The following is a 14,832-nucleotide window of genomic DNA, read 5'->3' as shown; positions in this document are numbered from 1 at the left end:
GAACAAACCGCAGTAAAAAAGCAAATAAAAGTGGTTACGGAGCGGGGTTCGCCACGGGAGGCCGAGGTGCCGGTCACTCCCTCGTGTACCGTGTGGCCCCGCGATTACGCACGGCCCACGTGTCGAGCATGGAAACCTACCTGAAGAATTCCGCTGACTGAGCTCAATCCCGCCTGTGAAAATATGTCCAGCTGCTGTGACTGCAGGATACTGAAGTCTGAGCCAGTTTGGATTTCACCGGAGGCGAATCAAACTTCAAGGTGTCGAACTTTTCTGGTGGAGGGTTCGTCAAACGCTTTTTTCTATGGAGATGTTTAAATCCAAATCCATTTAATTTATATAGCACATTTTACAAACAAAGCAGTATCCAAAGTGCTGCACACAAAATCAAGACAATGAAAAGATAAACTGTTAAAAATTGGTCATACCAGTCCTAAAACAATAAAACCAGTCAAATCAAATACAAACAAAACCATAAAAATGATAAAATAGCAGTAAATATTATTGATTGATTTGTTTTTATTTCGAGTTTGTGCCAAGAGAGAAACAATAATCAGGAAGGTGTGGGAAGAAGAAAAACTTATACTAACCCACTCCTATTCATGACATAGTTTCAAAAATGATGTGGTTGCTTCTGTACATTGATCACAGATTTTTATTTTTTTTTTAGATCACAGTGCTGTCACTCACCCTTACACCACAAAAGCAAAAAATCTTTATAATTCCTTTTGAAGCTATGAATATTTGGGCACTGCTTCACACACCCACACACACACCCACACCCACACACCCACACATCCACACACACTCACACACTCACACACACTCACCACACGCTGGTGCTTCTCACTGATTTTGTTTTAAATTGACCCCTTCCCCTTAATTCATAGTGTACTTCTTGTGTACTGAACAGTTTTTGGAGATTTTACGGCAGCATATTTTTGTTTGCTTTATACATAAGCAAAGCAGTGTAAAATTTCACTAAATCAAAAAATTTTAATCATTTTGATTTGTAAAATTAATCTTTTGTATGATCCAGGTAACCAACCTCATGCATTATTCTCACAGCACGTTTTTGCAATTTGAAAAGGTGAAGAAGTAGTTGTTTGGTAGTTGTTGCCCCAAATTTTAATACAATATGTCAAGTATGGAAGTATGACAGAGCAATACAATATGTAAAGAGCCTTTTGATTAAGAATGTGTTTCCCTTTGTTGATTACTGCAATACTTTTTGAGACCTTAGGTTGTATGTATCTGATGTGTGGTTTCCAGCTTAGCTTTTCATCTACTGTTATACCTAAAAATGTATTATTGGAAACCCAATCAACTTTAACCCCATCAAATGGATTGAAAAATCTGAGTTTCTTTTATAATTACCAAAAAATATAGCTTTTGTCTTCTTTAAATTTAGGGATAACTTATTGGAATCCATCCATAATTTGATTTTAGTTAACTAAGTATTCATCGTTGTATTCTTATTGTATTATCACTTTATCATGAGTGTTCCACAGTATGGCATTAAACATTTCCATCTTCATGGAGACCAAACCAGACCAAGTCACAGGTCAGATCTGTGGAGAAGCGACTCCGCTCACAGTCAGAATGCCTGTTTTTCTGGGGATTTTTCAGCTATAAAACCACCTGTAATTGAATAAATGTAAATTAGAGCTGTTTAATGTCACACTGTGGAACATTTCCAACAAAGCAATAACAGCTCTACAGAGAAAAGCATTCTGAATTCTTTCCAAAAACACACAGAGTCTGGGCACGTGCAAAATAAGTGAGAGGTGGTTTCATTTTTCAGTTCGCATAACGTACAGTTTGTGTCCATTGATGATTCTTTAGCGCTGGCATGTCCAAACTGTGGCCCGTGGGTCAAATGCGGCTCTCAGACAATTTTTTTCTTGGCCCTCAGGCTTCCAGGTGAAATTAAATGACCTTGCAGCAATTAAAAACTGACTTTTTACTTCAAGTTTTTTGAAAATCTACCTTGATAATGCTAATATTGATATTTAGTGTGTGGTTTTAAGGATCTTAGTATGAATAAAGACTGATGCCTCATTCTAATGTGTTAAACATGCACATATTTCTATTATTCACTGTAATAAGCTCCAGTCTATGGCCCTCGATTGGCCCTCTGCTTCATCTGTGTTTAGAGATGTGGCCCATGATTTAAAAAGGTTGGACACCCCAGCTTTAGCAGATAACAGTGATGTAGAAGTTTGTAGCAGATTTCTCTTTGCTTGTTGGTGAGGAGATATTTGTGAGGTCATGTCCATTTTTCCATGGAATATTGTCAGTAGAGTCAGGGTCTCACAGCGCACGAGTAGGGCTCCATTTGGGAGGGGCACTTATGGTGATAGTCACTCTTTGTCCGCGGCGACTCATTATAAGGCAAGTAAAAGTTTTTTAGAGTCTGGTGCAGCGTCTTCACTCACGCCTGCTCAAGACGCCATCTTCAGGTGCGGCCCTGTCCTAACAGGGGACTAACCCCCTAAAACTGTTCTGTACAGAGCCATAGCGCTTCAGAACATGCTTCCCCAAACCTTCACTGCTCACAAACATGAACCAAGTTTGAAGAAAATGTTAAACAAATATACTGAAGATTGTACATGATTATATTTAGTCACTAATTTACTGGTTATATTATAGTTAATGGTTTATCGGGATCCAATAAATAAATAAACTGTGTCTTGTTTTCATGATTATCATAGTATTTTGTTTAATGTTATATTCTATTGTCTTTAATAATAATAATAAAAAAGACCTGTGTATGAATTGCTCAAAAAACAAAAAAAACAAAAAACACACACAGATTGAAACACATGTAACTAGCTGTTATTGCTTGGACTGGGGGTGTTCCGCAGACCAGCATTAAACATCTCCATGGAGACAAACTGGGAGCACGAGCATACCAAGTCACAGTGTGTCCACAGTGTGGAACATTTCAGGACAGTCAGTAACATCTCATAGTGGAATAAAAGAACATTGCACCGTGAAGCTTTTAATTACAAAGAGGTAAAGTGAATAGCCCCAAAAATCTAACTAAAACATACTAAAATATACTACAGTATACTTGGTATGTTCAGGCTTTCTCCATGAAGAGGTGCTTAGAGCCTGTCTCCAAATAATTTCCCTCATGGATCAATAAAGTTTGTCTAAGTCTAAGCCTGGTTTAGTCTTGTTAGAGCCTGGTTTAATCCTGATTTAGTCCTGGGTAACTCCAGCTGTGGAGGGGTACCTGCTGTGGTCAGTATTATAAAAAAAAAAAAAAAAAAAAAACTCCAAAGAGGGAAGAAGTTTGGAAAAGGTGAATTACATGATCCACATAATTTATTGAAAAGAAATTATTTCATTGATATCAAATAAATAGACTTTTAATTCATACAAATGTGCGTTTTAACATCATTTCAGTGCTGTGACTTTACTTGGATAATCTCAGGACGGCCAGTTAGTCGTTTTCTTCTTGATTCAAAGGCTGTGGAGAAATAAATATTTTATTATTGTTAACTTCTTTGTTTATTTATGTTTTCTCACATGTTTCTTAATTATGCACCATTTTGTAAAGGTTCAATATGTAACTTTTCCGATGCAAGGTTAACCACTGACACTGATAAACGTGCATTCTTAACTGTAACTTCACCTGCTTGTTTGCATGGAGATAGACACATTTTATGGCATAGTGTAGATAATATCTAGCCTGATTCATCAGACGGTTTCACTTCATGGAAAAAGTCATTAGGATTCATTTGCTCGGCGGGAGGTGGGTACTTTTTTCATTTATTTAACCAATTGCTGCTATTTGGTTGTGATGTATGTAATGGGCCAAATCCCGAAGGAAGAAGAACAATAATGTCTTTCCCCTTGATAAAATTCACCAAACATTCTCTTTGTTCCAGCTTTAAATCCTCGATCTTGGGAATTGTTGCAAACGTAGAATGTCTGTCTTCGTCTACATTCATCTCGACGTTTTGTTTACTGTTGTGCTGTTCCACAAAAGTGACCCAGACAGACGTGACGAGTTTGACGTCATGACTTCACAGCTCACAGCTGATTGGCCGGTGTGCAGTATACAACTTCCAGGGTTCTTGCAAACCGTCTAATGTATTCTGATTCCTGACCTAGTCGCTGGAGAGAAATGAAATTGAGCAGAGGCACTAGGTGGCGCCAGCCTGGATAGACAATATCAGGCAAAGCAATCAAATCTCCATGGAGACAAGCAGGTGTAACTTTTCCTTAGAGTAAATACACAAACAAATAAGTCAACTTACAAGTAGTTATGACATAGACATGGAATTACTAAACAGGGACTATTGCTCAATCACAGTACAGCAGGGGTCTCCTACCTGTAGCTCGGGAGCTACCAGTAGCGCTACACCACCTTTCAAGTAGCTCACCAAAGGGTTTCTGAATTATACATATTGGGCTCAAATCTGATGAACTGCCATTGTAAATGTATAATTTTATACCCAACGTGGTTAGGGTGACCAGACATCCCTATTTACCTGGGACAGTCTCAGTTTTGAGCCCTGTGTCCCCTGTCTCAGCAGATTTATCCAAAACCAGTGATTTGTCCCAGTTTTTTATAAAAGAAATGTCCCAGGTGTCACTATTTTTGACCAATCTGATCCCTGCCAACAGCAAAGAAAGACATACATTGTTATTTGTAGGTAAAATACGGAAAGCTGCTTAAAAATGATCAAAACACAAAGAAAATATGACTAACAATTTTCCAAAATTACACAACTCGTTTCACAATTTTATTAATCCCAACCACCACAAAAAGGGGGATGTCCCAGTTTTTAAATTTTGAAAATCTGGTCACCTTAAACTTTGTGCACAAACAAATGGATAAAGGTTTATGTTTTATAGGTACTGAGCTGTTCCCCATCTCATGTCTTCCTTTGCTCAATTTCTTGTGACTGCTAAAATAAGTAGCTCTTTGGCATTTTCTTTTTGTAAAGGTAGCTCACCGGAAGAAAAAGTCTGGAGACCCCTGCAGTACAGTAATACAATTAAAAAGCATTTGTTTTAGTTTCTCACCCTATAAGCAGTGTCTAGTGGTTGGGGGTCAGGTCTTTGCCACTTCTTGTTGGTTAGAATCCTCAGCACCACCAACCCAAACGCTACGATCATAACTCCCAGAGAATTCGCCAAAAGGGCCTCAGGAGGGAGTCTGCTGTACGGCTCTGTGTGGTTGTTTCCTTTCCTTGTAAAAGACATGTTACATAGACTTATTGCTGAAAAGTAGTTTTGTCCCTGCTCCCTTACCCGTAATAGGTGCGCTTTCTTCTAATGAAACTACTGCACATCACATCAGGTTTGTGAAGTTGTAGTGTATTTTTTTGTATCCTGCTTTTGTATATCTATGAAAAATGGCCATGTTGGGGCAGGAGTTACGTAGGCTTGTGCAAGGAGCCTTATAGAAGCTCGCACTGTTAACCACAAGAAGGGTCTGAATTGAGACCACGAGAGATCAATTCAAACCCTGTATGTATACATGTTTGCATAACGTGTATAGAAAAGATAATCCCACATTCAAATGATAAGATTACTTGTGATGTGTTGGGGGAGTGGGATGATGAAGGATGTTTAGGAGTCTGCGGATATTATGGATTGAGTAGCGGTTCTTAATAAACCCAGTTTGATCATCAGATATAATGGAAGGCAAAACGATTTCCAGACGACATGCAAGTATTTTAGCAAAAATTTGACTATCAGGAAATGGGCCGGTAAGAGCCGCATTCTAATTTATTTTTATCTTTCTTGTAGATCAGAGATATAAACAGTCTGTCTCATAGTTTCTGGGAATAAACCAGAGACCAAGGACTCGTCATAAACAGAAAGTTGGATAGGGGCCAGGTCATTAGAAAATGTTTTGAAAAATTCACTTGGAAAGCCGTCTGGTCCTGGTGATTTCCCATTTTGCATGAATACAATTGCTTAAAAAAAAATTAAAATCTTCTTTTATCAATTTTATTATTATTATTTTATATTATTTTATTTTATTTTATTTTTAATGTATTTAATTTGTTTATTTTATTTTGGCTTGTTTGGCCAGGGTTAGGTTGTTCGGGGGGGTGTTGACATTCAGATGTGTCCTCCTTACTGTTATATCTGTAATGGTACTATTCAATACAGTGCACTCTGTTTGTTTGTTAATGTTAAAAATGTTCAATAAACAAAGTTGGAAAAAAAAAAATCTTCTTTTGAAAAAGGCCTTTCCAAGTTTTTAGCCGAGTCCTCACCAATAGTGCACAGACTAAGTTTACTAAAAAAGCTGTCAAAAAGCAATTTGTTTCTATTGGACTCAGAAGTATACAGTTGTGTGTAATACTCAGTGAATCTATGGTTGATCTCCAAAGGATCTGTCAACTTAACACCATGTTCTCCATTAATTGTAAGAATAGCTTGGTCAGAATGCTGTTGACGCAGTTGGTGGGACAACATTCTACCTTTTCTATCTTTTCACCATGTTCATGTTCATGTTATGTCAGCATTTATTTAAAAGGTTTTCAATTTGCTTCATTGTTAACACATTGAATTTAGTCTGGAGAATTATGCAAACATGTATGGATGAAATCTAAAACCTCTTCAGGCATGTTTCTGATGAAGTTGATTTTGCATAAATGAATTCCTCTTAATTCATGATTAATACAGATTTCAGAAAGCATGTTTATGTCATTTACAATAAGACCTCATTGAGACGACTTCTTTCAAACTCTACAAAAGCCTAGTACTTTTTATCTGTAAATAACATGTTATCAGAAAAAAATGTATGAGTAAAACACAAACATAATGTACACTGCTTTTAAAACCCATATAAATGTCTGGCTAAAATCTGAAGACTCACAGGACAAAGATGAGTTTTGCGTTGATCCCAGAGACACAGGCTGCGATGCTGAGGGTCAGGATACTGCCCCCAAGCCACACGTGCAGAGGTCTGAGCAGCTTCCGGAAGGACAGAGGAGACCAGGGCAGGAGGAAGCCGGTGAAGCCTGCCACCCACTGGACACAAGTGGTACACACACAATACAATGAACAAAACTGTATTTCTGATAGACAAAAATATGAATTTGACAACTAGAATAATCAGATAACCCAATAATCTGATCTGATTTCTGGTGTGTGTGTCTGTTTACTGCATGTGTCAGTTATTCAGTGGATCTTTAGAGGAACTGTTGTATTATCAAATAATAAATTTAACTTCAAATAACTTTTCTTTAAATCTTTAACATTTTCTCTTTCAGTTTTGCATAGTTTTTCTCGTCTAAAACTGCACGTGTGAACGATCAGAAAGAAATCAGATTACTCAGTTTGCATAGTATTTCAATAATCTGATAGCTCTGGAAATCAGATAATGATCAGAGTTTGGGTGTGCATGTAAACTTAACCAGTAACTAGTACACAGAGTTTTTCCTGATAGGAAAGATCATCAAAATATGACAACACACATGTGCAAATGTTACAGAAATAACACATAAGTCTTAAGATACAAATAGGTAAAAGGAACTACTGTATTTTTCGGACTATATGTCACACTTTTTTCATGGTTTGGGTGATCTTATATATTTAAATTTTCAGACTGACAGTCACGAGAGGGCACTCTACTCTTGTGTGTCAGTATCTGCTACTCCTGTACTACTGTCACTTGTCTCTACTGCGAATGTCTCCTGTAGAAAAAGCTGATGTCTTGCTGCAAATAGTGAAATATTCTGCCGAAAGGGGTAACTGGGCAGCAGAAAGAAAGTTTGAAGTGAATGAGAAACTTGTGAGGGACTGGGAGAAAGCAGGGATGAAGAACACAGCTTCACGGCAACCGAGCAGGTGCGCCATGTAACTTTCCTGGAAGTCACTGGATGAATCAACAAAGCCTGAACTTCAATGACAATCAAAACCATCCTGTCAGGATTCAGAACGGTCGGAATAATTCTAACTGGAACTGATGCCGAGTCTGACAACAGCTACACAGAAGAGGAAGTGGTGCTCTTTTTACCTCATGGATCTATGGTTTACCTCTGGAGGTCACACAGAAGTGACACAGAGGATGAAGAATTCAATGGATTTAGTGATTTGGAGTGAGATTGTGAGTTTGGTAAACTTATGTTCTGTTGTTTATGCTCTAGTTACTGGTTAATATGATACATTGACATATTAATGCCTATTCAGTCTGTTATTCTCTATTCTGTTGTTATTACTAGAACTTGCCTTTCAAGATGAAATGTCAGTTCCTGGTCTCTGATTTTATAAAATACATTTGTGTGACTTGTAGTCCGGTGCGACTTATAGTCCGGGAAATACGGTATATAGGGCATGAGTGAACCTGTGCTGCCAGAGCCTTAACCTGCAGATAAAGGACACGTGCCAGTTTTTCTCATTCTCAATTTATGGACATGTCTCATGTAAAAGCTCAGAACCTCCAGAATTGCCTCCCTGAGCTGCAGAGGCTGCACTAGCACTGACTCATGATTGGTGCAGGTGCTGGGGTTTAGGTAGTGACCATTCAGATCGAAGAGACACATTTTAGGTTTAAACTAGGGATGGGCATGATTAATCGATTAATCGATAATTGATCATTAAGAATTTCATCGATTACGTTAATTTTAATCGACAAACCGAATGTGTCTCTCTGCACTCAGAAGGAGCGAGACACAAACAGTAGGTCAGCCTGCAACGTGCCGAAGCACAAATGTGTATTTAACGATGATTTGTACAAGAAATTCCACGCTTTCTGTTGCGTTCGGGACAAGTGGGAGTCCATGTGCACAGTGTACAAAGCAGCACATATGTTTCGGTGTCCAGTGGGAAAAAGCTTTGCCAGGTGAGAGTCGCGCAATGTCGATGACGAGTCCCAACCTCCCTCCCCCCGTACAGTATTCCACTGAATCATGTCTTTTAATCCGACAGAAATTGACCGCATCAGCGACACAAGAGCTGTAGTTTTATCTTTGCTGAGTTTATGTAAATTAGCGATGCGGTTTTAAGTTTTGTTTCTGTGAGAGTTGCACAAAACTGAATTAAACACATTATAATGTCAAACGGATTGATGTGGCTCTAGAGTCGTTACGGTTTATACGTCGTAAAGTTGAATTTATTTATGCAGATTAGTAGTGCAGATAGTAATAATAATGATGATCATTTTAATATAAAAACGTTAATGATTAATCGATAATCGATCCTTAATTCTTCCGACGATCGATTAAGAAAATTTCATCGAATGCCCATCCCTAGTTTAAACCAACTGAATTTCAGCACTGGCAACACAAACAGAGACTCATGTTAACCTGATTCTGCTTTCTGATTGGATAATCACCTTGAAACCAAAGCACCAAATTAGTAAAAGCTACGATTTGATTTGATTTGAACATGTCTACCTCGTATCTGGGAACACAGCTCAAGTTTATGACATGAAAAGTCAAAATCTTACATTTTGGTTCCTTGTAGTTGAGTATCACATTTGATTTCATCAGGAAGTCTTACTGAGAGACAAGAAAGTCCTAAGAAGTCAATTACAGTCATATTTAGCGTGTTATGTTTTTTAATCACGTTAATCTAATTTTTAATCTCTAACTTTACTGTTTCTGTATGCGAGTTGCTTTATTATAAATTCTGTTTTTATGTGTTGTTGGGACAACAACACACACACAAAACACATTTATACATTTTTTTATTTCGGTAATTCCACTCATTGCCGGAAACCCACACAAAACGTGCACAGTAAAAGCGATGTAAACGTCATGTTAACGTTGGCGGCGTCAGTCGCACAATGGACGAGGTGGAAGAGCCAGTAGAACAGAGGCAGCAGTGCACAGGTAAAAACACATTCATGTCTTGGAAATTATTCTCCCAACGTGAAATATAAAAGAAAATAACAAATATAATATCACCTACATCTTAAATGTCACTGGTGAAAACAACCTGCATAGGCTCATGATGTCTGCACTACTGTCCTATAGTGACCTGCCACATGAGGGGACACGCACACAAACACACACAAACACACACAAACAAACACACACCTTCATCATCGTCATTAACCTGAGAACGCGCAGACCACATTTCCTTCCGTAGACGCTGCGCGGACACCGACGTGCTCCCGTGAGCCGCGTGTGGATCGTGTTTTCTCGCGTACGCGGCGTAAACCGCGCTTCCTCCTGTGCGCCTCTAAACCAGAACTAACACCAAGACTAAAACCAGGACTAAACCAGGACTAAACCAGGTCTAAACCAGGACTAAACCAGAACTAAAACCAGAACTAAAACCAGAACTAAAACCAGAACTAAAACCAGGTCTAAACCAGGTCTAAACCAGGACTAAACCAGGACTAACCCTTTCCAGGACTAAACTAGGACTAAAGTAGGACTAAAGCAGGTCTAAACCAGGACTAAAACCAGGACTAAAACCAGTGATCTCATATATAAAGCATTTCTCTATCAATAATATTTTTAATATGGTTAAGGAAAGACTGGACTTTTTATTGTCTTTAAGTAGACAAAAGTTATTATGTTCAGATTTCCTCGTCTTTGCTACTTTACAGCAAACAGTTTCTTATTCATAGAGACTTGGGCTCAACAGACAATTTGGAGAGATTTGTTAAACAATAAATGACTTTATAAAGTCACTTTTTTAAATTTATATCAGTCTTTTGATCTGCCACAATAATGTAATAATGAATTTAAATGAAAATACCTCAAACTGAAGGCTTTTCTCAGCAATTTTTAGGTGAGATTAAAATTAGATTAATGAGATTAATTAATTACAGATCATAATTAAAAATCTCTCAATTTTTTTAATCGCATGACAGCACTAGTTGTAATATTCCTCATGGTACCTGTACAGCGAAGAGCACCACGGCGCTGATTCCGACCCAGCTGTGGAGCGAGTAGAGGCAGGGAATGTTCTTCTTGTTGTGGACGTCAAAGACAGCGCACAGCCCCACCACAGACAGGAGCAGAGCCAGGAGCATGAGCCCAGAGTGAAGCAGCTTCCAGGGGAGTTTAGACTGCCCCCAGGTCAGAGGGACACGGTACAACACAGCCGCTAAACAAGAGGACAAGACAGAAAGAATGTTAGTACTGAATATGTAATCATCAACTTTGATAAAGATGTCCTCTGAAACTTTACGTTGTCTTATAATGTGGGACTAGAATGTGGAACCTCTGTCATTTGATTTGACTAAACACCAAAACTCTGCCACAACCACAGTCCAAATTAGTTGTAAAACTGGACAGTGTCTGAAGTTTTGATGATCCAGCCTTGTTGTATTCTCATGTGTCACCACTAGAGATGCGCGGATGGGCTACTTTTTCATCCGCAACCGCATCGCAAAACTCATCATCCGCCCGCTATCCATTTGCAACCACAGTTTTTCAAAACCGCACCCGCCCGCCATCCGCTCGGTCTCCTCCCATTTGCTCCAAGTTCAGAGTTTTTTATTTGAGTAGTGAATCCACCACCCGCCCAAATTTAATTAAAATATTATTTTTCGTCACGTCATCCGCCCGACCCGTGGTTTAGCATCTCTAGTCACCACCAGATTCTGTCTATGTTACTGCTGTCTGACAGTAAGCAGCCTTGGCCTGACAGAAGAAGACCAGAGCGCATAGTGAGCCTGAACAAAGATCAGGGCCGCGTTTCAGTTCTCTTTCCTCGCTTCTGTCTCCTTGATTCCTCGATCCTCCATTTTTCAGCTGTCAATTAAGTGGTGTTCCAAAGAAAACCGCAGAAGGAAGGAGTAAAACTGAGGGAAGCTTCAGGAGCAGACGTCAGAGAAAAGAATCAAACTTAATTGGCCTCGGTGAGGAGTTTAGGTCCTCTCTTGTCCTTGTGTCTCCTCTGTGGGCGAGACTTCCTCGCACATTTCCTGCAGAATCGAGGAGAGGAATCAAGAAGGATGCGAGGAAAGAGAAATGAGACACAGCCCAGGTGAGGAGAGGGGAGAACAGTTTCACATCTGCCATCTAGTGTACGAACGGTACCTTTTAGGCAGGAGTGCTGAGATGTGAAAGAAGCTCAGGAGAGAGACTATCCCCCGAAAACTTTTGCTTGGTTGTTTAGATGTACTATTTACATTTCATTCACAAAAACTAAAATAAAAATTTGCCAAAATCTTGACTAAACTATGGCACTAATTTAAGTCATAAGATTAAAAATTAATTTGGATTTCAAAATAAAGACGGGTAAGAATTCTGCCCACCATATCCGTACATGACCACCAGCCCTGAGGTCATGAGTACAGGGTGCCAGTTAAACTCCAGCTCCGATCCATCCCATTGGAATCCTCCTCTGAACCTGGAGCTCCAGAGATAAACCAGCAGCACACAGGCCAAGCCCAGAGCGAGGCACACGAGCAGGCAGATGGACAGGCTCACTACGGCTCGCATCCTGGAGGTGCCTGAAGGCTGGGACAGGGAAACACAAGTGTGTAAGCCAAACAGTTAAGGTGCATATGAAAGGTCAGATGATACTTTTTACTAATAATATTTCCCAAGTTTTCAGTTTTTCAAATTCTGTGAAGTTTGTCATTTGACTTCCTGGTTGGACACGTGCAGCAGATGTGACATATGTAGAGGTAAATCCATGGTCTAAAAACCAAACGGTAAACAAGGACCAAAACAAGTCTAATTTATACAATAGTTATTATTTGACAAGTAAAAAGACACGACTGTGCCCACATAAAGGTTTAAATTGCCAGTAGAGAGAATTTCTGCTGGGTAAATTGTTCCTGCATTTTAAGATTTGTGTTTGTGTTGGATGTTTTTAGAACTTTACAGCACAATAATATTGTGGTAATAGAACAGAAAGAACATTGTAACTAGAATCAGTGGTTGGAGCATTGGCCCTCTAACCTCCAATGTCAGCAGGTCAATTCCAGGATGTACTGTCCAATCACTGAGTAAGATAATTCACCCACCTGCCCTATGAATGTGGTGTGAGCTACGTGAGTGATGGAGGTGGTGGTCTGAAGGGCCGATGGTGCAGTATGGCTTCCGTCAGTCTGCCCCAGGGCAGCTGTGGCTACAGAAATAGTTTGACCCCAGTGTGAGTGTGAAGTGAATGAGTGACTAAGTACAGTGTTGTTTAGGGGAGTCTTGTAAGGTCCAGGACACTCTGCAAGTTTGACTGAAAGGTTTTTCTTCTGCACTTTTCTCTTTTAATGCAAATTTTATGATGATTATTTATGTTTTGTTGCATTATGATTTTAATGTCTTCTGTAAAGCATTTTGCTTTTTACTCTGTATATGAACTGTGCTATACAAATAAAGCTGCCTTGCCTCACCACGTTTATTTCACACAAAGCAAATGTAACACAGTATAACAGAAGCACGGAGCCAGTGCCACGCGCTGATGGAGCTGATACTGTGGCCATCCTCGCAGTGACAAGGCGCTGTGGTTTTGAGAGCTTACATATGTAAACGCTGACACGTGCAGTGTGTTTGGACCTAAAACATTATTATTACAGCATACTCATGTCATCCTGTCTTACACCATGCATGTGCTTATGTGCTGAACTGCTACAGAAACTTCCGCTGGAGTGAGTCAAATAAAAAATGTCTAGTCCAAAACATGTACACTACTTTTTCCAGTAGTAAGATAACACATATACATTTCATGCTGTAAAGTTCTGAAACCTATGAACTATATATTTGTTATTTTTGCAGGAGACATGTTCAGTTGTCTGAACAATAGTCTTTTTAGTAACCGTTAGTAATAATTTGAGCACACACCCATAGGATTACAGAGTCAATGTTTATCTCATTACTCACCTTCTTCTGTCCCTCCCTCAGATGGGCTGCTCTTCTGGCTGATCTGGAGTTACTTTGTCCTGGTTCAGAGCTGAACTGTGTGAGCTGGAGGTTGAGAGGAGCAGAGCTCAGAGCTGGAGGCTCCTGCTGCATCTGCTATTCATACTGTGATCAATGACATGCCATAAACTGCACAACTAATGCAGTCAAATACAAACTGAACCACAACGGAGGCTACTGGAGGCAATTTGGGGATGAGCCTCAGCATATCATCACTTTATGTTATTTGGATAGTAGATCATTAGAGTACACAATTATTAGAAAATCTCATGAGATAAAAATGCCACAAGAGGAAATGTACTTGAAATGTATTGGGTTTTTTTTCTCACTGTGTTTACATTTGGCAAAAAAAATATAAAAGTGCCGGTGAGTGTTTTTCTCGAGAAACTATTAATTTGTCTCGTCCCACCCAAACAATTATTTAAAGTCTATAGTAGTTCTTTTTTTAAATGATAAAGATCTGATGCCTGTTGATTGCTGAAGATGTATTTTTTATTTATTTTATTTTATTTTTATTTACAATTTTGCCTACATTACCTCCCTTCCAAAATTTTAAACATTCCGGTCATATAAAAACATTTAAAAAGCTTTGTTGATTTTGATTAATATCTTTCAAAATGTTAACAATTATAGAGAGGGCATATTTTTAGTCAGTCAAAATTGGTTATTTCAATTCACAACACACCCTGAACCATAAAAAATAAAGCGCATTAGATAATCAAATGTTATGCAAAATTAATTTAACACAAAATCTGATACTTACATAAACTTTATCCTTGCGTCAGTCACCTGAAAATAATACGACCATTTCTGCAAGACAAGTGTCTGCCTTACTGTCGTGGCCTCAAATGACCTCACGTAAATGTCGGAAAACCACACATTACAAGTTACGACTGAAATAAACTCCTCATCTACGCCCCAAACTCGAATAAATAAAAAGTTTAAACACGTAACAAAAGCGTCAAATGTCCACAGTCGCGTTGAGTAGCAGCACACAAGCTGGAAATTCAGGAGGCACGGGTCTACC

General features: G+C 39.0%; 1 protein-coding gene across 3 annotated transcripts; it reads right to left on the bottom strand.

Annotated features, from left to right (window-relative positions):
- Positions 1-3,300: 3,300 nt before the first annotated feature.
- LOC110172492 (lysosomal membrane ascorbate-dependent ferrireductase CYB561A3) lies at positions 3,301-14,832 on the bottom strand. Of its 3 annotated transcripts, none has more exons than XM_020938374.2 (7): positions 14,569-14,832; positions 13,767-13,901; positions 12,197-12,401; positions 10,832-11,040; positions 6,854-7,008; positions 5,044-5,209; positions 3,301-3,478 (listed from the first exon to the last, which is right to left on the bottom strand). In XM_020938374.2, the coding sequence occupies exons 2-7, from the start codon at positions 13,896-13,898 to the stop codon at positions 3,452-3,454; spliced, it is 894 nt and encodes a 297-aa protein (XP_020794033.1). In that variant the 5' UTR covers positions 13,899-13,901; positions 14,569-14,832; the 3' UTR covers positions 3,301-3,451. The 3 variants fall into 3 exon arrangements, with proteins under 3 accessions (XP_020794033.1, XP_020794032.1, XP_020794034.1); XM_020938373.2 differs by having other exon boundaries at positions 13,767-13,898; XM_020938375.2 differs by having other exon boundaries at positions 13,767-13,850.

Source organism: Boleophthalmus pectinirostris, unplaced genomic scaffold (genome assembly GCF_026225935.1).
Source record: "Boleophthalmus pectinirostris isolate CB_2022bp ecotype Guang Dong unplaced genomic scaffold, ASM2622593v1 HiC_scaffold_4, whole genome shotgun sequence".
NCBI lineage: Eukaryota > Metazoa > Chordata > Actinopteri > Gobiiformes > Gobiidae > Boleophthalmus > Boleophthalmus pectinirostris.
The sequence above is the reverse complement of the archived record's forward strand: the minus strand, read 5'-3'. Positions and strand labels throughout refer to the sequence as shown.

Bases quoted from the DNA above. Each gene is read 5' to 3' on its own strand.
- LOC110172492 (XM_020938374.2), bottom strand. From the start codon at position 13,898: ATGCAGCAGGAGCCTCCAGCTCTGAGCTCTGCTCCTCTCAACCTCCAG. The intron at 11,041-12,196 runs GTGGGCAGAATT...CCTCTTGTTTAG, and splicing joins GGTGGTCATGTACGGATATG to CGGCTGTGTTGTACCGTGTC. The intron at 3,479-5,043 runs GTGAGAAACTAA...ATTTCTCCACAG, and splicing joins CACTAGACACTGCTTATAGG to CCTTTGAATCAAGAAGAAAA.